Genomic DNA, 26,740 nt, shown 5'->3' with positions numbered 1-26,740 from the left:
TTGGTGTCAGATGAGAGGTTGGCCCTTGAGATTTGTTCATACAGGGAATGCTGGGAACTCTTATAAACTGTTTCACTCTCATGAAGAAGTCAGGCAAATAGGAAGTGACAGTCTTTCTCATCTTCTCTTGACCAAAATCCACCTTGGAGCCTGTTCCTACCGTCTAAATCCGCAAGCATTTCCTGCTGCAGCAGTGTATGCGCCACAATGAAAAAAGCAGGCAAGTCCTCCAGGCTAAGGGGGTTGCGGGCTTCCGAGACTTACCTCCCAGCAAGGCAGATGCAACAGCGGGGAGCGGCGGGGGGCCTGGGCTGGGGGCACAAGCCCAGAGATGAATGGGCTCCAGGGGGTAACAGTTTGCAGGGCACAGACAAGGCCGTACACAGAGATCATAAAACAAAATTTATCTTTAATTTGTAAGTGTCAACAGCAGTACAAAAGATGGAGTGATGACGACTAGATTAGGGTAGAGAGGACAGTCTTGAGGTAAATGAGCATAAATAGGCAGTTCTTATAGACACTCCCCTGAGGGGCCTGGGCCCCATCATGGCATATACATTATCACCCAAAGATGGCATGTTTAACACATCAGGAAAGCACCTTGTGCAAAAAGGAAAAAAAAAAAGTAGCTAAGGTGCCAACATACACCAGGATAGATAAAGACAGTGTGTCTTTCGATTTTGTCTTTTCCCTTAATTATGAGGCAGAGGAGGGGAAGACTTTGAAAAGTACCACTGAAAGATTATTCAATGTTGAGCTTTATCTCACATCAATACTGCACAACGAAATCCAAGAAGTCTGTGTATGCAACAAAGCTAAGAACAATGATTCATTCCTTTAAATTTGAAGAGATCCTTTTTTTTTTCATTTCTTTAATCCTTAGCAAACTTTTTTTCCATTATTAAGAGGAGAGTGTGAGAAAGATGTGATGGCAACCCTTAAGGTCATTTAAAAACTTTACACTGGACTGTACAAGATTTTTTTTTGATAAACTATTTACATTTTCAGACTTTCAAACATATTCAAAGCAGCAATAGACACTAGTTTTTATGGTTTCTGTTTTTTTTTTTTTTCTAATTGCCCAAATAGTTACCAGCCATGGGCCAAGTAGGTACCTGCGTTATACATAGAATTTCTACAAAGAAAATCTGCAGCTAAAATTTGCTCAAGGGCGTATGAAATGCCCTCAGTGTCCCAAGGGCCGCGCACCCGCAGCGTTGCTAGAGGAACCAGCACAGTACCTTGACAACAGAGTTGTAGTTGCCCCAACAGCCCTACACGAACTTTACACTTTGAAACAGCAGCCAGCATGTCAGTCCAGCATGTCAGTGAATTGTGCTGATTAAATTAACATAGAATACAATCTCACAATATACATCACAAACAAATTACAATGTCAGGAAATAAAAAGAGTTACAGTAAGATAAGTTATGTAGTAACAGCTTATAAGCTTGTCTAAGGTAATAAAAATTTTACATGGCAAATACAATAATGAATGAACATAAATGCTAAGCATTCTAATTTGCTACGAGCTGGAGAAGGGTACAACAAAGACTGCACTTTCAGAAAAAGCAAAGACACATATGACAAAGGAAGACAAACGGAGAATGCACATGAGCAGATCTGCAATGTGCAGCATACAAACAGTTAAATATTTGCACATTCCCCATACTCCAAGAGCACCAGCACTGAGGCCTCACTTTATGATGCTTGTGGTTCTTCAGGAATAAGAAACTACTGAGCAAGATACGTCACTGAGTTGCCTTCAAGCTTTCATACTGCCAGGGACGCCAACCAGAAGAGTAGCTCCAAGTTAGAAGAGCGTTACCTTTCCACCCCTCCCCCACCCACCTCGAGCCCCGCCCCAAAGGTGCCAGCGTTCTGAATACTTGTTCATGAGCTTTTGGAAAGAAATCTGTCCCCAAAGGAAAAGATGGGATGGGGACGAAAAGGAAATGCGTCTGCATATCAATTTCAGTGATGTTAGCAGGAGGTTACGCTCAAGAGTATATGGCATCAGAAACAGAACATAAGCATAAGGAATAACAGAGAGAAGTTGTTTATTCAGGAAGAAAACAAGACAGGGGGCAGATGACTTAAGGAAATGATGCAAGTGCTTTTGTAAAAGGACAAATGAGGTCATACAATATGATTATACTTTGAGAAGTGAGCTTAAGTGCCAACTCAGTCCTTAGACAAACATGTACAAAATCAGGCTACAGCAACCAATTTTTCGTCATTTTCTCATTAAAAAGGAAGACCCAGTCATAATTTCAGTACATTCCCCTAGCTGCATTCTTTGCAGTTGTTGGCACTTGGTACAGGACTTCTCATATGGTTTAAAACTACTAACTGATTCTTTTTCTTTTCCCTAAATGAGTAGGTAGAGGTCACCTCTTTGCAAAATGAGTAAACCGAGAGAAGCAGCCTCAGCTATGATGTTCAAGTGACCAGGCTGCCTTCCTACTGGGGGTAGACGGGTCTCCTCGGAACAATCCTTGCTTTCAGCTGGTGCCTGTGCTCCCCGCTCGCTCAGGAGGGTGTGCTCTGGAGCAGCAGCCTGGCTTCGCAAGGAAAAGAAAGGAGCCTTTAATTTCAGCCCTCGAGTGATCACACCCTTTTCAAACACCCAGGCTCCAGTGGGGCCGATGTTCAGGGGAGGCCAGAGTTGGCTCAGCAGCACTGCTAGCCCACACCTGAATTTAGAACTTGGCCTGAGGGCCCGTGTCAGGACCCTGGCAAATCAAATCAGGCCTGAGGACAAGGCTGGGGAGTATCAAATAACAAATGAAGCAAACTGATGTGCTCCTAAAAGGGCGAGCTGAATATACATGGAAACAACAAAGCTTTCGTATCTTCCTGGAAAAGATACTGCATCACATCTGCCAATGAAATAGAGAAACTGCCTGCCTGGCTGCTACTGTCCACAGACTGACCTTTTCTTTCTCTCTCCCTCCCTCTTTCTCTTTCTTTCTTTCCTTCCTCCTTTCTTTTCTTTCTTTCTTTTTCTTTCTTTTCTCTCTTTTCTTCCTTCCTTCCTTCCATCCTATTGCATAGGGTCCATTTTTTTTAGGACAGGATTGTCTGCCAGTGTCCCTATTCTAAGTAACAAGGAAAATCCTGATCCTGCAAGTTCTTTAATAAAATGGACATAATTTTTACCTTTGATTTGAAGATACTATGAAATAGGGGGCACTGAAAAAAAATTGATGAACATTCTTTAATATAATTGGGATGGTGGGACTTTTATTAATGGCCAATCTCAGGCAGATTTTTACCTTTATAATGACATTCAGCCTTCCTGCTCTTAGATGGTCACAGAACTACCTTATAAGATTTATGTGGATTCACAAAGCAAACTGACTCTCTCCCAGATGTACTGGAAATTCACCATGTTGAATCCATCAACTTTCTCTAAGGGAAAAAAAAGTGAAAGTCTGAGTCTGTGGACAGTGGGTTCTAAGCTTTATGAGAACCCGAGTGAAGGGTTTTCCTGCTCCAGCTACGGGTGGGACTCTGCTCTCTCACTGTGGCTGATAATTCACTACCCTGTGAGGTACAGTGACTCATCAGCTTCTAGTCTGGACCAACATGTATGGATAGAGAACAAAAAGGAAATACATAACTTACATTTCACTAAGTATTCATGAACCAAAAATAAAGTCTATTTCTATGTTATATTTACACAATTAGAAAAATCTAAAATGAGATGGTAAATTCATAAAAACTTTGTTTAAGCCCCACTGAAAATAAAACGAAGTGATCCCTATGATTGTCATTCTTAATTTCCACGGTATTTAGAGCCAAACTTGGCTAATAAGTAGAATAAACTGCTTATGTGCAGAATTTAGATTCAAATACAGCATCACTGTTTGACCCAATGAAAGAGACGTTTACAATCAGATCATTCCTGAATAGCCTTTCATTTTTAAGAACATGGCTAGAAGTAACTGAACCCCAGTACTGAGGCAGAGCTGGAGCTAAAACAAAGTGTTCATACACACATGTATTTTGCATAAATAAATGAAATAACAAGACATAAAAATGACTCAAATCCGGCAACTGTGAGGCAAGCCCACACGAGTCGAAACAGATGACTTTTGTTCATGTAGTTTTCGTACAACAGCTTCACATTAGTCAGAAGTGATAAAAAATACCATTTATATCCAGTGCTTATAACACTTACGAAACAACATCTGTGAGTGTGTGTGTTTTTTGTTGTTTTTTTTGTTTTCTTTTTTTTGTTTCTTTTCTTTTCTTTTTTACTACAAGCAAAATCAAGTTTCAGTCCTAAAGAACAGTCCTTTGTTCTCCACCAGCCCAGAATATTATTTTGGCATGGTCATAAAAACAAACAGAATTACCCTACCATTCTAAATGTTTGCCTTTGTGCAAAATTAATTACATACAATACAATGCTAGCCATGCAGCGCTCTACCTATGCAACGAAATAAAAAAGGAGGGGGAGAGGGCAAAGCAGAGTCAAAGAGAAAGAGGAAGAAACATGAGAATGAACTGAGGAGGAGAGGTATGTAATCGAAAGAAATCGGTAAGACAATAATAAATAGTTTTTTTTCAGAAAAAATGACCTCCTCCTCATTTGAAATACAATGTACAAAAACAAAGTTCCAATCCCCAACCAATATTAAGAACCAAACATTCCTATCAGTACCTTAATCAGCTTATAGAGAGCACTCCCAGCTAATGACATGGACAATAATGTCTTGGCGAGACCTATTTATTGCTATTAGGTATGGCCTTGAGCACTCAAATAAATATGAAGGTATACTGTTCTCTTCCAAGTGACAAAATGGCTCAAGAACTCTGATGGGGCTGTTCCTGTGTCCTGTGATCAGATTCTGGTTGTCCCATGAGGTGAACTGTCCTATTTTCTGACATCCTCCCATTGAGCTACTCTGGCTGAGGCCACCCCCCGCCCCACAGGCAATCAGTCCTGGTTTCAGGAAGGTCAAAATGGCACAGCCGAGCTCCCTGTAGTTAGGAGATTGGGGACAAAACCTCACTGCCTCCCAGCCCATCAGTGCCTCTCCAGAGAAGCCCCTGTGTGACAAGTGCAGTTAACCTTGTTCACACGTAGGCATGATCCCCATGTGGCCACAGATGGAGGGAGCAAGCCAGAGGCACTGTCTGCTGCCCCAGGAGTGATCTGTTCCCCAGGGTTAAGAGTAGGAACAGCCCATATGGGGAATGTATTTCCCCTCCTTCTCCTTCCCTGCAGTTTTCTTTCATTCTCCAGGTATCATGACTATTTGCCTCTATCTTTGCTTTGAGGCTGTCATGTGGCTTCTTGCCTCCTGGGGATTTTGCAAAGCACTCCCTAGATGTGCCAGATGGGACAAGGCAGCTCAGTGTAAAGGTGCCAGCCCATGACGGCACCACTGTTGACTCCTACATGGCCCGCAACTTTGGGCTTTAAGATTGGGTGCAGGACTCTCCTGCCTGGCAGTCACCACTGTTGACTCTTGCTGCTGAGTGGCATTCAGGACGAATGCCACTGATGCAGATCCTACCACTTGTTGCTTAATTGAATTAAGGGGCAATTCTGGCAAAAGATTCAAGGTCAAGGCGAACCTCAGGGGCATATCTGTTAAAGTGTAAGACTCTACACCTGTATCCAGATACACAGCTCTGTAGCCATATATACAAGGATGTTCAAAAACAATATAGGTATTTAGTAGTAACTTGTTTCAGAAATGCTTCCAGATGATCTGGGGACATAAAATTACTATGTACATCTTTTGTATCTAGCAGGAGAAGGAGGTGAAAATGGCTGAAAAGTTATTTGGGGAAGGAGGGTGAAAAACAAGAATTATTAAATTAATGCCACCAACAAATTTTTTTTAAAATAAATAGTAAGTGGACCCGTGACATTCTGGAATGAATAAATTATTTAAGAGAAAAATGTGTTAAGACTGAATGTCAGGGTTAAAGGCAAAGGGATAATGGATGTAGTGAGAGGTGGTCTCAGGCAGAGAAGACCACCGTGTCGGTATCTGGTGTGGTGATCGCTCTGGTGTGTGGCCGTCATATCATGTCACACACTGATGGCGCGTCAAGAGGCAAACACAATTGGGTACACGCACTGTGGCAACCTTGTTCATTCCTTACAATATCTTGTCTCCAGATTCCTGAGTACTTTACCATTTTCTGGAAAAAAAAAGTGTGGTTTGCTATTTTATTTTAAGATGCCAAAGATTGTCTAAGACTTTGCAGTGTCTCCTTTAAGACTTTCAAAATATTAAGATTCAAAAGTTATGAAAAAGTTTGGCACATTCAAAGTTTCACTCTACACGTGGACAAATGGAATTCCGAGGCCTTTTGAATATGCTCTACATGCAGCTGCACACGCCGTGGACTTGTTCTGTTTCACAATATGAAATCCTCAGTTGTTTTCTAAAATAATTCAGAATAAAAACACATTCACAACCTGTAGGCCGGCACAGCATACCTGAGTGAGAATGTTTAACCCCATCTAAAACAGTAACTTAAACCTTTATCAACATCCAAAAGAAAAAAAAAAAAAAGTAAGACAAAAAATATAAGACTTGTAAGACAGCTATGGGTTGAGATAAGTTTTCAAGTCCTGGTGTCTCATATTTAATATGTCTTCACCTAAATTAAAAACAACAACAACAACAATAACAATAACGACAAAAAACTCAAGTTCATGAAAAATCAGGGAAAACTTAATCTGTCTCACACTTTACGAAACAATTAAGACCATTCTGCTGATGTAATTGTGGAGCCACAAATGCATGCGGGCTCTTTAAGAACTTTTTTGTTGGGGGAGGGGCAGTGAAATGTCAGAGTATTTTAATTCGGCAAACAAACGCTCCTCAGTTGGCACTGACAGCTTCAGGGGCTTCATTTTCACTGCTATAGTCTGATTTGGGATCATCTTCGTAGTCGTCATACATTTCCATTTCATCCTCTCCATTAATCATTTCATTTCCAGCTAGGCTTCCGCCGTCTGTCTTCATTCCATAAGTGCTCTGGATGACCGGGAGGCTGGGCTCTGGGCTGGCGGAGGTGCTAGAGCAGTCAGATGTCATCTGAGGTGACGGTGTGGTAGTTGCCATAGTAATAGCACCAGGATACACAACACCTGTTCCTGTGGTGATTGGAATCTGAGGCTGTTGCCTGTATAGATTCAAAAAATAAAGCAGAGGGAAATATCTACATACATCTGTTCTTCTGTGTGGCACTGGAATTCATCCCCCACACGTTCTAAAAAGGGGCTCTGTGGAAAGTCTAAGCAGATGACAGAATGTGACAAAGGTGTTTCCTGGAGGGGTCCTGCAAGTCTCCCTGACGCTGTGGTTGGAGTTAAGAAACACAATGGAGGAATTTATTGATGGTTTTGCGACATAAAATTAGGGTCCTTATAACATGACAAATATGGCAAAGTTTCGATAACTTCTGGCATTTGGAACAAACACTGTGGTTAATTCCACAAAGTTACTTGCGAGATCATTTTTAAGATCTCCCAGAACATTACAAAATATAGGCTGGTAACATGAGACATGCTACAATGTCGCTCGCTGTTAAGCAGGCTTGTGTCTTCACCTCGGTTTGAGAACTGTACAGTTCAAGAAAGATCAAGATGAGAAAGTATCCGGTATATCCCAAAGAGTCAGATTTAGCAAAGCATGTATTTGCTATCTTGTAAATGTCTATTTATTTCCACGGCTGAACTTGTAGGGAAGCCCCTGGAAGCTTCTATTTTCCTAATTATGGAAGGATCATCTTGGGTGTCATTACTCCTGTGGCCCTGGGCTAGAGCTGGGGTTGGAGGAGTCAGGAGTGAAGAACAATGAGAGCTCCTCCAACCACTTAACAGGAGGACACACGTCTCCTCATCCTGGATCCCAGCAGGGGCTGAGGCCTGGTCACACCAGATCACTTCGTCATAATGTCACTCTAGTTCAAATAAACCTACCAGACCCTTTATGAAGGTCAGTCTCTCCTTCTGCAGGGAGACATGGCTATCTGCCTCTCAACTTCCCTGGAGGCATTATAACTGGTTGAAAGAATTAAAGACCTACTACCTAGCTCAAAACTATGACTGAAATATTATTCTCATGGCTTTAGCATTCACTGAGTATTTCTCAATCGTTATGAACAGTAATATTAAGTTCACTTCAAAATGTCATTGTAACTCTCCTTTCTGAGCTTCAGTTTCCATGCATTTATAAAAGCTGGGGTCAGGGAAGTCCTGGAAGGTCCTTCTACCTTTTAGTACTTGGCTTCAGATCAGACCATCACTTGAACCATTCTTATTGACCCCTTCATTGAAACTTTCTATCCACCTCAGTCTAACAGGAAAAAAATCTGAATTTGTGAAGAACTAGCTTACCAGCGATCCTTTGACACTCCCTAAAGGAGCACAATTTCTCAAAAAGGCCTGCGTGTCCTCCAGCCTGGTAGATGGAGAAATGACACAAATGGCCTGGAATCACACTGTGGGATATCTGAAAATGCTATCTTTAACAACCTCTTTCAAACACTAGGAGGCATAATCATGATAGCTTAACCTTTGACTAACATAATATATATAATATTTTCATATGTATTACCTCATTCAATTAACATGGCAACTTTATGAGGTATTATTAAGCTCAGTTTTCAGATGAAGAAAATGAGGCCTTGCTCAAGGCCTTGCATTCAAAAATCAGCAGGGCTGGGACTTAAACCTAGGTCAACAGACTTGAAGTACATCACTCTTCCCTTTATAGATATTCAACATACAGATACACTAAGCTCCCTAAATGCCATAAAAACTCCTGGTTTCTACACAGCCTGTAGGTATCCAGCCGATACTAAGCACCTGATACTGATTCATTGTGTGTGATGCTCAAGGTAATTTTTTTTAATTACTCAAAAGATGATGACGATAGAGGAATCTAAATCCATGTGTAGAAACATCTGATAAAATGCTGGCTTCCCTTCCATAGAGTCAAATTCTAAAGATAGTATACTTCTCGTTTCCTAAGTTTTGGGCAAATTAACACAAAGTAAATTACATGCTAACCTACCCAAGACAGTAAATGTCTCATTAATTTTTTTTTACTGAATTTCGGTAATTGCAATAAAAATATTTTTGCTTCAATCACAAAATGCCTGTAGAGTGATAAACTTTTATTGTAATATTGACCCATTTTACAGATTTCCCAATTTGGTGAGCTAATCTAAAATAGAAACTCTACATACCATATACAAACTATCAAATGGTATATTTTCTTTTCATGAAGGACATTTTCTTTTCATAAAGAAGAGATCATAATTTTCTTCAAGATTTTTTAAGTAAAAATATCTATATGTCTATTAAATAAATTTGAATTGAGCTCCTATTATGTGCTACGGACGATGCTTAGATGCTTTCACGTTATCTTCTTTAATCCTCACAATCACCTGAGGGGTCAATTATTATTTCCCCTATTTTATAGATGAAGTAACCAGTTAAGGTTCAGAGAATTTGCTGTTTGTCTAAGGACACACAAGCCCCACATCCAGGAATTGAACTCTTCCTTATTTCACAAATTCCCTACTGAGGATATCAAGATTGGGGTGAGAAAGGCAAGTTCACACTATCAGAAAATTAGTTAACAATTTGAATCAGAATCCAAATATATATAAAACTTCTTATCTGATGTGGATGTCAAAATACCATTTCAAACTTACAGAGGCAAAACTGAATTCCTGATCATTCTCCCTTATAATGGCTCCTCTCATGACCTTTCAGATCTTGGTTAATGATTACTTCATCTTTTTGGCTGCTGGGGCCAATCCTATATCCCTATACCCCATCCATCAGCAAATCCTATTGGTTCATTCTTAGGAATATTGTCCAGAATCCCTCCACTTTTGCCATCTACAAACCTAGTTCAAGCCACCATCAACTCTAATCTGGTTTATTGTAAGAGCCTGCCTCCTTAGTTCAGGTCACATCTCTTTCAGACAATACTCAACATAGTAGACAGAGTGATCATTTTAAAACCTAAGTCAGATCACAATACTCCTCTGCTTATAGACTTTTCAATGCCTTTCCATCTCACTCAGAGTCAAATTCAAGTCCTTTCAGAATTCGGCTCCCTACCACCTCTCCTCATCTCTCTCTACTACTACTGCCTTTACTCATCGCATCTACTCATTCTGCTCCTATCGCTCGGGACTCATGTCTCCCAACAAGCCAGGCACAACCTCTCACCATCTTCACGGCTGCTGTTCTCCCTGCCTAGTTCTTCTCCTAGACATCCACCCGCGTGGCTGGCCCCCTCACTCCTCAGGTCTTTGCTCAGGTTTATCTTCTCAGTGAGGTTTTCTGTGGTCTCTGGTTTAAAATTGCACTTTAGCCTCTCAAACCCCCTATCCTGTACCCTCCTTTACTTTGTTCTAAGGCATTTATTACTGTTTGATATTTATTTATTAATTCATTGACTTTCCCCACTAGACCGCAAGTTTCATAAGGACAGGGATTTTCACTGATACAGTCCCAGAGCTTAGGCAATGCCTGGAACACAGGAAGCATTCAACAAAAGTCTGCTGAATACATGGAATAAATGAATGAACGAGTGAGTGAGAGGGAAAAGAAATGAAAAGGCTAGGTAACCTATTTTGGAGAAGAAAAGATGTAAAGAGCTTAGCTATAAGGGAGAGAGGGTGGTGCGGAAGGAATGTGAATATAACCATCTTTAGATCTTGAGTGATTTTCTTCACAAATAAGGAAGAGATTTGTTCTAGAAAAGACCAAAGAAGAGGATCAGAACCAATCTATAAAGTAGGAGGCTTAGTTAAAAGAAAAGAACTTTCTAGTATTAAGAGATGTTCCACAAAGAAACTAGCTCCCTTGGAAAGTGGTGAGCTCTCTGGCCCTGGAAGAGTTCAAGCCGAACTTGGAAAGGACTCCCACAACTGCTGGCTGCTTGAAGGATATGACTTCTGAGGCCCCTTCTAAGTTACCACTGATTCTGCGGATGCAAAATCATAAGCTAACTGTCATGCTGGCCTTGCTCCCTCACTGTCATTATCAGCATAAAAAGAAACTAAAAAAAATTAAATGAGCATAGCTAGTTATACTTGAAGAAGCCTGGCTTTCAAGGGTTTCCAAAATATTGTCCCACCCTACATATCTTACTTTTCTTTACTGTCAGGGACAATTCCTAGGCTAGCCTCCCTCTTTATTATTGAACATTTTCATATTTCCCCCATGTGTTCATGCTCTCCTTCATGCTAAAATAGGAACCTGTCCTTCACCAGCCTGCCCCCTACCCACATCTCAAGTCCCCTACCTCAAGAATGGCCTTTGGTTGGTCCTAACCCATAGTAATCTCCCTTCCTCTGAGCTATATAATCAAAATTAGTACTTCATTACACACTCTGTGCAGCACTATGCAATGTATTGTGTGTGTGTGTGTAACAAACTGTTATTTGCTAACCTATTTATGTATATGTCCAGCTTCTCTGTTAATAGCATTCTCTGATAACTCACTGTGTGTAGAACTGATGCCTCATGCACTATACTAATTTAGTACAGTGCTAGGCACACAGCTGGTTTCCAACAGGCTTTTACCAACTGACCGACTAATCAATTAACAAAATGGAAAATCAAGCTTTGTCTATCGGAAATTACTTTCCTAGAAAGCATTTTTCCTTCCTCTACAAATCAATTGTGAAGTCAAAATTCAAACACTGCAGATTTCACAAACAGGAATAGCTGGCAAGTATTGGGCTTTACAAATAATGAATGTATGCATCAAAACAAAAGTTGTGGATGTTTGTAAAAGTATACATGTGCAGCTGATGTGAGCAGAGATGGCTAAGGACCCTCCCTCCCAGCCCAAGAGTTTAAGCTGGCCCTGACAGAGTCCAGCGTTGTTGCATGGCTTCCAAATCACAGGAACATTTCTGGAGTATGGTCTAGCTTTTGCTAACTGCAGTGGAATTATTTATTTATATTGTCAAAGCCCCTGTCTGCTGATCCTTCAGACCCTCACAGTATCTATAAATGAAGGCAATGACGTTTGTTTCACTAGTAGGTAAGCCTATAAATTGCACATCTTTTTACATTACCTATGAGAGATTCTAATCTGGCTTTCTCTACAGGAAGACAATACTGAAAACAGAATGTCTAGTCTATGCTAATCAATTAAATTTATAAGCATCTTATAGGTTTGATTCAGCCTCTTTAAGATTCAGATCAAAATAGCAAGTGTTCATACCATTTATAGCATAATGCAGCAAACATAATTCTTTATAATATGAAATATATACCTGACACATAGCATCCTTTCTCTAGAATAATATTTGCTTTAATTGGGGCTTACTATGTGTCAGACACCATTCCAAGCACTTTAGATATATTAAATTATTCAATCTTCAGAAGGATCTGATGTAGGTATTACTGTCATCCCAATTTTTATATGAGGAAATTGAGGTACAGTTTAAGTAAGTTTCCCAAGGGCAAATGGAGAGTTTAGAGGATAAGGATTGCTAAGCATTAGTTCCTAGAGCCAGGCAGAAGCAGATCTAGTATTTGAGCCAGAATAGTCTGGTTCCAGAGTTGGTGTTCTTAACCACTATACTATACAGCCTCTAAACAATTTGTAGGCTCTAATTGAGAGGTATGTGTAATGGTGAAAAGGACATATGTTTCACATAAGCCTGGTTTCAATCTCAGCTCTGCAATGTACTAGCTGTGTGGCCTTGAACAAATTATTTAACATCTCTGAACATTCTGTTTTTCAACCCCAGGATGCAGATGATACTTCTTATCTTACAAATTTGTTGTATTTGCAATAATCTGTATAATTCACGCTAATTATTGTTACTCAAAATGTAACCCCAATTTAAATATTTTATAGTATCTGCATAATTCTCTATTAGTTCATAGGTAAACTATTGAATAAGCTTCGAACAAATTGGAAGTACATTTCATGTGGCCACAGTTCTTTGGGGAAAGACCCTAACAAATATCATTTTAACATTAATGGTACTCCTGTCAGGATTACTGCAAAATTCTGATACTTAAGCTATCAAGTGAAGGGGTTAAATCCAAGGCTAGAGCTAACATTATTCTATTTCATATATTGATAAATTCATTTCATAATAATTGAGTAAAAAAGAAAAAAAAACTCACTGAACTTCCAGTTGTATCATCAGTAAAATGCATGACAATGTTGAACAATATATGTCATTTTATTGGCTTGAAAGTTATGCACACCTTTTCAAAATCAGTTATAAAAATTGATCTCACTCCCATTCCCTCAAGAAGTCAATAGCAGTATTTGAATTTTGTGTTTGGTTTTTCCTCTTCTAATAACCTTGCATCTAATGAAGATCAGTTTCCAAAGATGAATCCAAGGGAGTTAATAATCTATAAAATACAACTACCTGGGAGAGAATGCGAATCCTTAAGTGAAGACATCACTTGGCTTCACGTAGCGAGTATTACCTAAGCTGGGCGGAGGAAGATACTCAGCACTGAAGATTAGAGAACAAGACATTCTGGCCATTGCCTGCATGCCTGTGGCTCTATTCCACAGACTAAAATAAGCTTTCCATAGAGGACCTCCTACACTAGCTACCAGGTCCTTAGTCTCGAAATTTCAAAGCTCTTTTTATGCCACCGTATACCACAACAAAAGTCCTTATTTCCTCTAGGTTCTAGGAGCTCTTCCTCAAATGGTAAAGTCATACTTGTAACTGTGCCAGGACAGGATGACAAGGCACATTTTGAAGCAACGTGGTAAAGACAGTTCCTCAGTCATTCGGCATGGCAGAGGCGGAGGCCTGATTTAATCCCTGGCTCCTTCTCACCTTTCAGCAGCCATAGGACCTCCTGGGGCCTCTATTTCTTTATCTTATTTACAGGATTATATAATTTGTATACCTAAAACACCTCGTATACAGTAGGCATTCAATAAGTAGTAGATGCTATTGAGTTGTTCTAGCTAAGTTCATTTTACATGTATTACTATGGAATGAGGTATTTTGGTCCAGAGCTGTCACCAATGTCCCTTTGGTAAAGAGGACTAAATTGAATAGAATTACCGCCATCTCCTATTTGGAACTAAGACAGTACCTTCGATACCCTTCCAGATTATGGCAGAAGGACCCATTATGCAACACAGGGAACATGACTGGGGAGAAGGGTGGGAATCACAAAATATCTCAAATTTAAACTTTTGATTCTCTGTTCAAAGGAGGTTATATATATTCTCAGAGATATACTAACAGGATTAAAAGAAGACATTACACAGTCTTAAATTTGTATTTTGTTACCTACAACTATACTTCCTAAAGTACACTGTGAATTGGGGTATTTCATAAATCCCCTAATTAACACATGGATAGCCCAATTACATTGCATTGTACTTTTGTGTTAAAAGCTTTACTTTAGAAGGTGCAAACATTTATAACACAGAAGAATGTGACATCCTATTTTGGCATGTCTTCATCTGTTAATATATTGGGATTCTCAAATAACAAAGCGGTTTAAGCCTCTCTTTACCTAGAAAAAGTTCTGCCATAGTGTAAAGAAATTCATTGATTAACTAGTGTGACATAGGTAAATCCATGTTTAATAGTAATAATAATGACAGGAATTCACCTTTATTGATATTGTACTAAGTATTACACAAAGCACTTTTGAAAGCATTGCCTCATTGAATCCTCTCAACAATTGTATGAGATAGATACTATTATTCGTTTCATTTCACACATGAGAAAACAGAAAAACAGAAGCTTAGAAAAGTTAAATAACGTGGCCAAGTAGGTAGCACAGTCAGTGTCTGAAACTCGGTGGTCAAACGCCAAAGCCCACATTCTTCCCCAGAACACTCTGGTGTATTGTATAGATTAGTGACCCACGCAGCTTTCGTTGGCCTTTTTTTTTTTTTTTTTCTATTTTTACTATTTACTTTTCCAAATTAGTTTTCTGTTTTTAAACACGTGCTTCTGAAACCAACTTTTTGTTCCATGAAGTTATTTTTTGAGTGTCCTTAAAAATAAATAAATAGTTCTTTACCGCTCCTTAAGGTATCTCTTTTCTTCGCCTCTAAGTAAAGCTTTCTCACATCCTTGGCACAGCACAGCTCCTCAATTCCCCTTTCAGTTAACAGTGAACACAGCTTCCTTTTTACTTCCTCCACGTCTCTCTCTCAAGCCCTTTCCCAAGTGTCTCTCCAGTCTGATTCCAGCTGCCTTAGGCTGAGGCTTCCAGAATGGTCTGCTGGTTTGCCACCCCCCTGTGCTTCTAGGTCTGGGTAAGCTGGAACCTACAGGCATCCGCATCCCCACTTATTCTGACTACTGTGGTTACAAGAGGCCTCTTCTGAATGCAGACAGCCAGTCAGCCAAGTCGAAATTTATACCAGAAATCTATTACCTAATTTTTAAACAAAATGACATGAAATCAGACTTGAAGATATCAAAAACATGTCTAGTTTCTGATTTAAGCAAGAAAATCCACATTGTTACTGCTTCTACCACAGTATAATTTACTGCAACAGGAGTTCTGGATCTTATGCCAAAAATGAGGTCCTCTAACCAATGTCAAGGCCAATTATCTTGTGGTAGATCCCACAACAAAAGCAGACTATTGTGATTAGAGTCAGAAGCACCACCCAGAGAAGCTGGAAAGCTTCTGGGGATTTCTTAGGGTTAGTTTTAATTTTTTCCTCCCTGTGTGTCTACTTAAATAAACTACCAGAAACTTTGTGTGTGGGCACTGAACATCTTAGATTAGCCTGGGAGACAATGAAAGGGGTGAGCAGTTGGGAGTGACCTGTTGCAGGTTTGATCTGATTTGATTTGAGCAGGAGCCATGCTGCAAGGCTGTGTGCTTGTGACACTGCAAAGATTACTGTAGCTGAGCCACTTCAGTATGTCCCAGCCTCCTCCCTTCCCTAGTCTCCTTCCCAAACACCCTGCCAGTAGCCATCCTGGGGCTTCCTACTGGGACGGGAAGGCCCAGGTGGCTAAATGCAGGAGCACTTACCCCACGGTGAAGAACTGCCTCATCTCCTGTCTCCGAGACCTCATCAGTTGCTTATACTCCCCGATCCGGAGCTTTTTGCCGTCAACAATGCAGGTGCGTTTCGGTCGAGGTTTGTATTTATAGTTCGGGTACTTCTCTAAGTGGATCTTGCTTAGCCGGGCCTGCTCCTCATAATAAGGCTGCTTCTCTTGGTTGGACATGGATTTCCAGCGAGACCCTAGACATAAAAATAGCCCTAAATACCTAAGTGCTCAAAGCAACACACTCCCGGCAAATACTGCTTACACTTCCCGCCACTTCACTCACCTGCGCTCTGAGCAGCTCCCGTCACCACAACCACTGAGCCTCACAACCAGTGTTTTAGACTACAGAGCAGAGAATAACGTTGTACGTGACACATGCATTATGTTACTTCTCTCAATAATTTAAAGTTGATGCTACAGTAAGTATATTGTTTTAAAATATGTCTTTGCTGCTTAAAGATTATCTCCTACACCAAGGTCTTGCCCTATCCTTCTGCCTATCTTTCTCAAGAGTGTTAAAAACCTAAATTTCCTAAGCATACTTTTGAGTGTTACAGAATTCTCAGGAAAAGCTCTCTTAGTTCCAGAAATTCAAACATCTCCCCACACCCCAAGCATCTTTAGCGAAGCTCTCCTTTGATAGGATGTCAGCAGATGTTGATATTCCTCTGTATGTAAAAACCTAAGGTGCACACTGTCTCCCCCGGCCTAGGGTAATTAAAAAGGCTAAACCTTACTTAAGAAGTTATAGCTTTAGAACCGGAAGGTACAGTTGGAATTATATATACCATTTTCAAGTACTATAAACATTCATTCAAAGCTGTACCAATGAAAGTACAAAAATTTTTAATATGGTTTACACAGGAAGAAAGAAAAGTATTCACTTCTCTAATATTGTTTATAAAGAATTATCTAAACACTTGACGAAGAAGGGATGTGTTTTTTTACGTGTATCGAATTGCATTTTTGTGTCTCGCTGGTGAATAAAGCGGTAACAGCTGTGCTGACTGGATGTTAGCTATTCTTCAGTGGAGATTTTTCATACATAAACAAATGGAAAAGTTGTACAAATATTCTCTATAGCCAGCAATATCCTGGTCTGTTTTAATAGCACATCCATCCCTGTTCTTTCCTGATTGTTGTGCAAAAGTTGTGTAGAAAGTCTACAGGGATAGGCTTCTCTGTTCCGCTGGTTCCCAGCTTAAAGCCCCAGTTAACAGAGGATTTTTGGTGCTCTTGAAATGCTTGTGCTGAAAAGTTTATATTTTAATGAATACACTTATTATATTCTTAACTTTTTTTCACAGAATGCACACTAGTAATATAGATTCCCCACAGCTGCCAAAATGGAAACAGAGAGGTTCTGTGCCCGTTTGAGAGCTTACTCATCCTGCTGCTAAAATGGCAAAAAAAAAAAAAAAAGGAGAATTTCAAGTTAGATATCAAACTTTAGGGATAGAGAAACACTAACTTTTCTTTTGACTGTCCATTAACGAGAAAAAAAATTTAATATATCTACAAGGAGCATTATGGTTTGAAAGATTTTTAAATTTATTAATTTAGTTTATAAGAAAATTAAATTTATAAGAATAATATAAGAAGAATGTGTATCTCTGAAACTCTAAATAAAACCCCATTTAGTTGTAATAACATTTAGTATTCATCTTGAAATTCAAAAGTCAAAATGAAAAACTTGTATTTTAACATTTCACCACTATTTGATCTTATGTATGTTTTAAATTTTCTTAGAGGTCACTGACTGCCTCAAAATGTCTCAGAATCAAGTTAAATTATTTATACAGTGACAAAACATGTGTATTTGTGTATATCCAGATCACTGATATTTACTCAGGTTAAATATTTATTGCTTTTGAACAAAACATTTAAAAAATGAAAACCACAGTTTAAGTCTCTAATGTTTTTCGGCTTCTTAAGCGGCTCCCTTTGAGATTTTGTCACATCATGATAGCTTAAATAGAACAGTGCCTTCTGTGTTTTTTCTTCTTAAAGAGGAAACATGTTGACTGTAATGCTGCATGTTGAATGAAATATGTTCAATGTGTTGAGCGCAATAATTCCAAACTGTATAATCTGTGCTGGCAAGCTTTACACTAATAGAACAAGGCTTGAGTTTAATCCGGAGAAACGGGAGAATCACTCTGGCAATTTACCACAAAATGGGCCTCTGCCCTGTGGTCTATGTGTTCAACTCGCTGCTATGAAATTTGAACTAGTCATATCTTATTAAAGTAAATGTAGTTTTATTTTACAAGTTTCAAAGTTATCATTAGAGGCACTGTTCTACACTCCATAAATTTCACACTATTTGGGGGCTCACCCCTAGTCCTTGGTGAGTACTTTCAGAGGGACATATGAACCCAAGAATACTAAAGCAGAAAACTGTAGCGTCTATGAGCGTTTCCAGGGTTCCATAGCAACTTATGAGTTTTAAGACTGAGTTAAAGAAAGGAGATAAAGCTCGTCTCCATGACTCTTAGTTAGCAGTGAGCTCTTAGAGTTGCCCTATTAATACATACAATAAATAGTTTTGCCTCTAAGGTAAGATTTTAGTCAGTCCTGCCCTGGCACCGGTGGGTGTTCTAGCTCCTAAAGGTAAATGCTACATTGCAGCGTGATGGATGCGGAGATGACACAGTCTCCCGGGGCAGCTTGCTGAGCAACACCTAACTTCTGCAAACCACAGCCTCCCTTTGGTGTCAAATCAGGCCCCTTCTTGCCACTCATGCGGTAGAGGATCAGCATCAGGCACTGCACTCACCTAAGATTTTGCTAATGTTGGAGTTATGCATGTCAGGAAAGGCCTGAAGGATTTTCCTCCTCTCATCCTTCGCCCAAACCATGAACGCATTCATTGGTCGCTTGATGTGTGGCTCGCTGCTGGCCCGGCCACGGGCATCCCTGTAGACTCGTGCTTCAGCCACAGTGGCACCTCCTGTTGGCCAACAATAATACTGCTGTAGTTTAGCTGCAGAGCCATTCATTGCTTTGCTTCCTGTAATGTTAGGGCAGGAAGAACAAGATGGGGGCAAAGCGTTATCATCTGGGTAATGCAGCACAGCTTGCCACCAGGCTCGGCTGTTTTCCCCAGGCCCTTCTCTTCTTTTTAAGTGAAGTCTTGGAAGCAGAAGACAGTTTCAAGTGACAATGCTACGGGCTCTTCTGATGTAGGCCTCAAAGACACACCGGGCAGAATGAAACTTCATGTTTTCATACACCTAGTACCTTTTTACTACAGTCAATTCCAGGGGACAGGAAGGCAATTACCGGCACTATATTATGCTAACTTTTCCTGCTGTGATCTCTCCCTTCAAAAGCAGGCTCTTACCTATCATTTTAGCCTCATTTGCCAAACACTGAAGCCACTTCCAAATAACTTACCCGAAACAGACCTGTCTTTCACAACACTGTGCCTTCGCCAGGGCTCCTCTCACTGCCTGCAAGCTCCTTCTCCTACCTCTTCATGCTAAGTCCCACTCATCCTTTCAGGCCTATTCAAATGTGGTGTGCTTCGTGAATGAATGAATGAATTCACTGAAAACTATTAATTGAGCAGTTACTGTGAGTTAGGCTTTGTGCCAGGTGCTGGGTATACAAAAGTGGATAAAACAGCACCTCTTTTAAAGGAGCTCATGGTTCAGAAAGGAGACAGACCCCAAACAGACAATTATAACAGAGTATAGTAAGTGCTTTAATATTGAAGTAAACAGGGCACCAAGAGGGCACCAGACAGGACAGTCAGCTAATGCCTCCTAGGAAACTCTAAGCTGAGTCTCTGAGGATGAACAGGAATTAGTAGGTGAATAGGAGAGGGCAGTAAAGACAGATGGGAAGGGTAATTCAGGCCAAAGGAACAGCATCTGCAACGATGCTTCCCAGGTTGCATTCATTCCTCTTTCTTTTATGCTACATGCTCCAAAGTAATTGCGTTATCTTACGTGATTATCTCCAATACTTCCCTTCCATCTCCAGGAATATGGGACCCCTAAAGTTAGTGTTTATGTTGTAGTCATTCTTATATCCCCAGGATTTCCTATATAATAGATACTCAATAAATATTAAGTAAAAGATTGTTCGGTTTTCAACTCATATGCAAAGGTAGTAGACTAAAAAGGCAGTCATTTCAAGGTCCCGATATATTTTTCTGTTATTTAAGGGTAGTTCCTTAACATCCCCTATGGAACTATGTCTAAATTCCTGATGTTTTATAGTTTCCAAAGAAGTGACCACAGTAACACATTAGACTGAAAGAAAGTTCCTCGAGGATGCGGCAGGAGCTGGCTCTTCACTAACTATATTCCTAGGTTCCAATAAAGCACTCGGCAAACAGAGTTTCAATTAGTAAAATTCATTCAATGAATGAATGAATGAATGAATGGGTGAACATAGCGTCTGTTGTTTTTGTTTTCACGCAGCCCACCAGCACGACACACTGATGTGTGCTTTACGTGGGGCAGATAGATACTAAGCCTCTCCCTGTAGATTGTGGACCTCTGTAGTTAAATGTGAAGTTGGACTGATGGCCTCAGCCAGGGCCTCCACTGCTTAGATAGGAAAGCCTACTCCCAAAAGGTTAGAAGCAAAACATACATTAAAACCAACATTTCTACATTTTGGCAAAAATAAATCCTTTCAGCTGAGTGGAGTGATTATACAGGAACAACATGACCCAATCCATCTCTGCCATTCTACTCTATTTCCAGCTACCTTGATTAAGAAGAAATTCGTTTGTGTCAGAGCTAGTAATAAATTAGAACATTAAAGAGCACTATTATTTGGCAAATATGATCATCATTTGTTGCAAACAAAAGACAAGATAAAAGGGCCGAACTGGGTAATATTGTCAGTTCTTTTCTAAACATGAAGAAGGACAGAGGGGCCCCTTTCTGAAGACCATGTGAAGTAACATATTTTTAAAACTGCCCTTCTTCTAGGCCTACTAGACAAAATGATCCCTCACATGAAAAGTCTCAGATCCCAAGATGCATAACTAATATGCTACCTTTTTGCCACCATACCCACAGTACATTAATTTCATTTAAAATGCACTGACCATACAGGATAAATTGATTTCACTTTATATGGGTTTGACAGCCATGTTTATTGTGCAGTGAAATGTAGTGTAGCTTCCAGCTGACAATATCCATCAACACAGGGCAATATGCTGACTGCTGGGCCAGATGAAGGCATACATTACTCTGGAAGTGAAACACTCATTCAGATACGACAGTGGCTTCTCCTGAGGATCACTGTGGTAATTTATGATGCCCTCAATGCCATTACTTTACAACTGACATGGATTCAGCAATTTATATACTTGCATGCATACACATAAAAGGAGACAGGCTTGTGGAGAATGTCAGATGCAAAAACACTTCAATATTATTCTAAGTTAACTACTGTGCCACAGGTGATTAACATTTGAGATCTGCTTTTACTGTCATAGCTTTTCTTCATCTCTAGCAAAACCAAATAGCCGGCTTCCATTTATGTATTCATTGTAAATGGGAAGTTTTAATCTCCTACACACTGATCATGGTGGATTTTTAGACTCTGGTTTTAGCAGATCTTCTACTCATACCAATGGATTCTCCCAGACATGTCATACCTATGTCCAAACTCTCTCCCTTTTCATTCCACACTGCAACCTTAGCATTGCCTTCCTACTCACTTCTACCTTACTAAATTCTACCTTCTCCAAGGACAGTTCAGGTCCCACCCCACCAGCTGTCCTACACTGGCCTTGTCCATCCTCCCATGGTACATATTATTTGCACAACGCTGACACTGCATTAATTACACAGCAGATCTCTAGTCTCACAAGAAGTGCTTCCAGAAACTGAGATATTCAGGCACAGTACATAGTATTAAAATGTGAATTAAGAAACCAGGGGGTATATACATCTCTTTTTTCTTATCTCCTCTTCTCTCTCCCAAGGGGCGTCAACTGAAAAGTAAATGGGGACATTCCAAGTTAAGCTAGAAATGTTGTATTGATGAGCCAACATTTTGGAAGAAGAAAAGACTTATCCAGGAAGACCAAGGTTTAAAACGACTTTTAAACTGGACCTGCTATCTGATCAGAGTCAGAATTTTAAGAAAATACAAAGAGGTCACAGCATCAAAAGAGTATTTCGAAAATGTCCCTTAACTTTCCTAAATTTTGCTTCATGAAACAAAATAGTTAGAGAATTATTCTTGTAGCAATAGAAACACATATGACTGTGTATGGGTGTATAAATTCAGAAATTTAAAAATAGAGATTGTATATTATGAACACTCTTTTAAACAAATAAGAAAAATTCTATAGAATACTATACCATGATTTTCAAAGATATGCTATTAGCCTGACTATCTGAAGCCTAAAATTGACTTTCTGCTATAATTAACTTTAAAATCTATATATCAAATGTGACTTCATACTGCTCATTTTCAAAAATAACATCAAGTTAAAAAATAGGAGGGGGGGCACTTCATTCTAAAATAGCCAATGCTCTCTGTCACAATCCAGAGTTGTCCTAGGGAATAGCTCATAATTCTAAGAGGCAGATTCTTTTACTTTTAATAGCAGAGGAATTATCTGTGAGTTCAACGCTCCTAAATGTCTTCTCATGGAAAGAGGCTGGAAGACGCCTAGACCTATAGCTATGTATGTGGAGACTACTGCTTTCTAGCTGACCTAAGTGTCTTTAATTACCAGCAGCACCATTCCTGAATAACAGTTACTGAAAGGCCAGGAGGTCAACAGTACCACACTAGGCACAGGTCCCCTTTACTCCAGGAATCCCTAGTCTCTCCAGTTCCCCAAGGGGGCTCAGACTGGTTAATCCATCCTTCATTTCTCATATCACAGTTTGTGTAAAGACAAATTTTCAGTTAGATGAAAAAAGATAGTCTGTGAGGAAAAAATAGAAATTGCCAAGGCAAAGACTTCCTTATGAATCTATTTAAATGATTTAAAGAGAATACAGAAAGTTGAGTTTTTCCAGGTGGGTTGGAAAGAAGGCCAGTTTAACCATCATAGCCTATGGCAATGGTCCTGAACTAATCCTAGAGAGGCCCCCTTCCTGGGTAAATTCCAAGGGTTATGTGAGTGAATGAGTAAGCGTTTGGTATGGATTTGTGCATATATAAAGTTCTCCCTAAGGAGGAACTCTGGCAAATTCTATAATGTGCCTAGGAATAATTTATTTATACATTAATGCAGCAAACCTTTCTGACAGATTTCAGATGTACCCAGCATTGTGATAGAGGCTGCAAAGATAAATAACACATGTGCCTTGTTTTCAAGGAATTTGGTCCAGTGAGGGAAACAGATGCTTAAATAGAAAATTACAAAACAGTGTAAGTGCTAACAAGGGTAATTTTAAAATACTATGAAATCAGAGAAGAGAAGCTATTAATGTTGTTGGAATGGACAGAGATGAGGATCAGGGAGCCTTCAGAGAGGAAGTACTGCTTGAGTAGTATCTTAAACAAAGAGTAAGAGTTTACCAGCAGGTATGAGTGTGAAAGTATTCTAGGCTGAGAATCCAGCGTGAATATAAAGGCACAGAGTTATTTAAAAAAAAAAAAAAAAAGCACGAGGGTTTTAGGGGATAAAAAGAATCTGGCTATGGCTTGAGTTTATAGGAAAAAATAGGGGAATACCAAGAGATTAAATTGGGAAAGTAAGTAGGGGCCAGATTGCTAAGTATCTTGAATACCAAGTCAAGAAGTCTAAGGTTTTTTAAAAAGCAGGGTAGTGACATGAACAAATATGTTCTACAAGAGATCAAAATGGAAGCTAAATGAGAAATTACCACTGAATAGTCTCAATGATTACTAGTGCATTGGCAAGAAAGAATAGAGAAAAATAAGGTGAATAAATACCTCTTCACAGGCTCATTAAAACTTACATTTTGTCAGACAGAATAAATGTAATATAAGTAAAATATCAGCACAAAAGATTCTCTTCTGGGATCCAGTTCTGGTAACAACAGAATAGCTTATATCAGACTAACCTTCAAGCAGATAATAACTATAAATTCTGAGGAAAATATTAAAAAACAACCAGTTGAAGGTACTTGAGACCTATCAAAATTAAGAAAAAACTGGAGAGGAATCAGTCCTATAAAAAAAGAAATTTCACTGAGTGAAACCCTTGTTTTCATAGCTTTTCCATGAGGACACTCCCCAGTCTACACAGCACCGAGTGGCTAGAATACAAACAGAAAGTCAGTCTTAATTGGATTAATGTGTCTGAAGAGAGAATTGAGGCTTATGAGTGGCTAACCCCTGAACTTCACCTGTATAGAGATGACTTCTGTGATCCCAGGGGAAATCAGTGCTGCGTATTTGAAAAATCTAAGCTTAAATTTCAACTGATGTCCACTGCAAGGGAAACAGAATTTGGATTTGAATACTACCAAGTTAGAAAGTGTTCATGAACAACTTAGGCTTTCCACTGAAAACCCAGAAGGACCACTCTTCAGGTATAAAGACTATATGCCAAGACTAAGGATTCATCCTAGACTACAGACAACACTGAAACAGTTACTCCCTAATAGTGCAAAACTGAGCCTCCACAACTTCACTGTGATCAGCAAGAAAATTAAACTGCCTCCTAGCACAAAAATTTAGCGTGGTTAACAGAGTAAGATAATAGAAGCCAGAATCTCTACAATTTATAATCCACAGTGTACAATCTATAATAAAAAAAAATTACTAGTTGTGCAAACAACCAGGAAAATGTGACTCGGAGACAAAAAAAAAAATCAATAGAAGGAAACTGAGATGGCTGAAATAGTGTAATTAGCAGACAAGAACTTTAAAGTAGCCATTATAAATATGTTCAAGGACCTAAAGGAAAAGATTATCATAATTAATGTATAAATGGGGGAAACTCAGCAGAGAAGTGAAACTGTAAAAAGAAACATGGAAATTCTAGAACTGAAAAATATATTTGAGATGAAAATTCACTGAATAAACTTCATAGCATTTTTGAATGCAGAATAAAGGGTCAGTGACCTTAAAAATACAACAAAGAAATTAGCCAGTCTCAAAACAGAAAGAAAAAAGCTGAGAAAATAAAGAGACTTTGCAACATGGAGAACAATATTAAGTGTTCTAAAATATGCGTAATTAGAGTTCTAGAAAGAGAGGAGAGAGAATCATGACTGAAAAACATTTGAAGAAACACGGGTTGAAAATTATCTGAATCTGGTGAGAAACATCAACTTATAGGTTCAAGACATTCAGATAAGTGCAGGCAGAATAAATACAAAGAAAACCATACCTAAACAGCAGTAAAACTGCTGAAAACCCAAGACAAAGAGAAAATGCCAGAGAAAAAGGACACATTACATACAAGGGAACAATAATATAAATGATTGCTGATTATTCATTAGAAATAATGAAGACTGGAAGACTATGGAACATCTGTAGACTGCTGGAAAAAAAAAATAAAGTCAATGCAATCTTATCCAGTGAACATATGCTTTGAAAATGAATGTGAAATATATTTTCAGATAAATAAAACCTGAGAGAATGAATTACCTGCAGACCCATACCAAAAGAGATAATCAAGGAAATTATTCAAGATGAAGAGGAATAATATATGATGGAATCTTAGATTTATAGGAAGAAAAGAAGAGTGCTTAAAATGATAAATACGTGACTAAATTTAAAAAGTTTTTTCTTCTGGATTTCATAATAAACAACTGGTTGTTTATTTTTAAAAGACAAGGGACTGTTCAATACAAAATATAACATTGAATTCTGGGATTTATGAAGATATATGAAGAGGTAAACTACGTGAAGAAAAATAGCACATTAGCAAAAAGGACAAAGTAGTAAATGTTAAAGGTTGCTTTATTTTATTAGAAGTGATACACTTTTAACTATAAGGACACTCAAATTAAGGATAAATAGTAAATCTCTAGAAAAAAAAACTTTTTTTTTTTTTTAAATAAAGAGGTATAGCTAAAATGCCAATACGGTAATTCAAATGCACTAAAAAAGGATTCAAAAGGAGACAGTAAAAAGATCAGTGGTTGCCAAGGGTGGAGGAGGGAGGGATAAACAGGTAAACACACAGGATTTTTAGGGCAATGAAAATAGTATATGATACCATAATGATGGATATATGTTATAATTTGTCCAAACACAAGGAATGCACAATATCAAGAGTGAACCCTAATATAAATTATGGACTTTGGATGATTGTCACCATAGGATCATGAATTATAATAAGTGTACCACTCTGGTGGGCTGTTGATAATAAGAGTGTACACATGTATGAGGGCAGGAAGTACATGTAAAATCTCTGTACCTTTCCCTCCATTTTACTTAGAACCTTAAATTGCCCTAAAAAATTGTCTTCATAATAATAGCTTAGAAAAAGGATTCAATTAACCAAAAGAGGGAAAGTAGTAATAGAAAGTCAAAAAACCAAAGGAACACCCCATGCGCATGCCAAAAAACAAAACAAAACAAAACAAAAACAAACAAAAACTAAGGGTACAAATAGAAAAATAGCAAGTTGTAAGACTTAATCCTATCAAATCAGTAATTACATTAAACATAAATGAATTAAATAATCCAATTAAAATTGGAGATTTCCCAGAATGAATAAAAGGTAGAACAAACAAAATAGAAAACAACTTACAAAGCCAAGAATTGGTAATTTGAAGATTGATGA

General features: G+C 38.9%; 1 protein-coding gene and 1 long non-coding RNA gene across 17 annotated transcripts in view; one reads left to right on the top strand and one right to left on the bottom strand.

Annotated features, from left to right (window-relative positions):
- Nucleotides 1-389: 389 nt before the first annotated feature.
- Nucleotides 390-26,740, bottom strand: part of SOX6 (SRY-box transcription factor 6) — a 556,086-nt gene continuing 529,735 nt past the window's right edge. For 13 of the 16 annotated variants that reach the window (XM_064492548.1, XM_031459958.2, XM_064492549.1 and 10 more), the window contains 3 exons: nucleotides 18,821-19,054; nucleotides 16,019-16,235; nucleotides 390-7,161 (listed from right to left, as the gene is read on the bottom strand). In XM_064492548.1, the coding sequence (XP_064348618.1) occupies nucleotides 6,858-7,161; nucleotides 16,019-16,235; nucleotides 18,821-19,054 (755 nt within the window). In that variant the 3' untranslated portion in view covers nucleotides 390-6,857. The remainder of the gene's footprint in view (nucleotides 7,162-16,018; nucleotides 16,236-18,820; nucleotides 19,055-26,740) is intronic. The other 3 variants (XM_010977229.3, XM_031459967.2, XM_010977235.3) reach the window with 1 other exon arrangement.
- Nucleotides 15,895-17,436, top strand: LOC105086676 (uncharacterized). The gene is made up of 2 exons (XR_836945.3): nucleotides 15,895-16,591; nucleotides 16,629-17,436. It is a non-coding gene; the product is annotated as an uncharacterized LOC105086676 (long non-coding RNA).

The sequence above is a fragment of the Camelus dromedarius genome, chromosome 12, assembly GCF_036321535.1.
Source record: "Camelus dromedarius isolate mCamDro1 chromosome 12, mCamDro1.pat, whole genome shotgun sequence".
Taxonomy (NCBI): domain Eukaryota; kingdom Metazoa; phylum Chordata; class Mammalia; order Artiodactyla; family Camelidae; genus Camelus; species Camelus dromedarius.
This window is presented reverse-complemented; position numbering and strand designations above follow the sequence as displayed.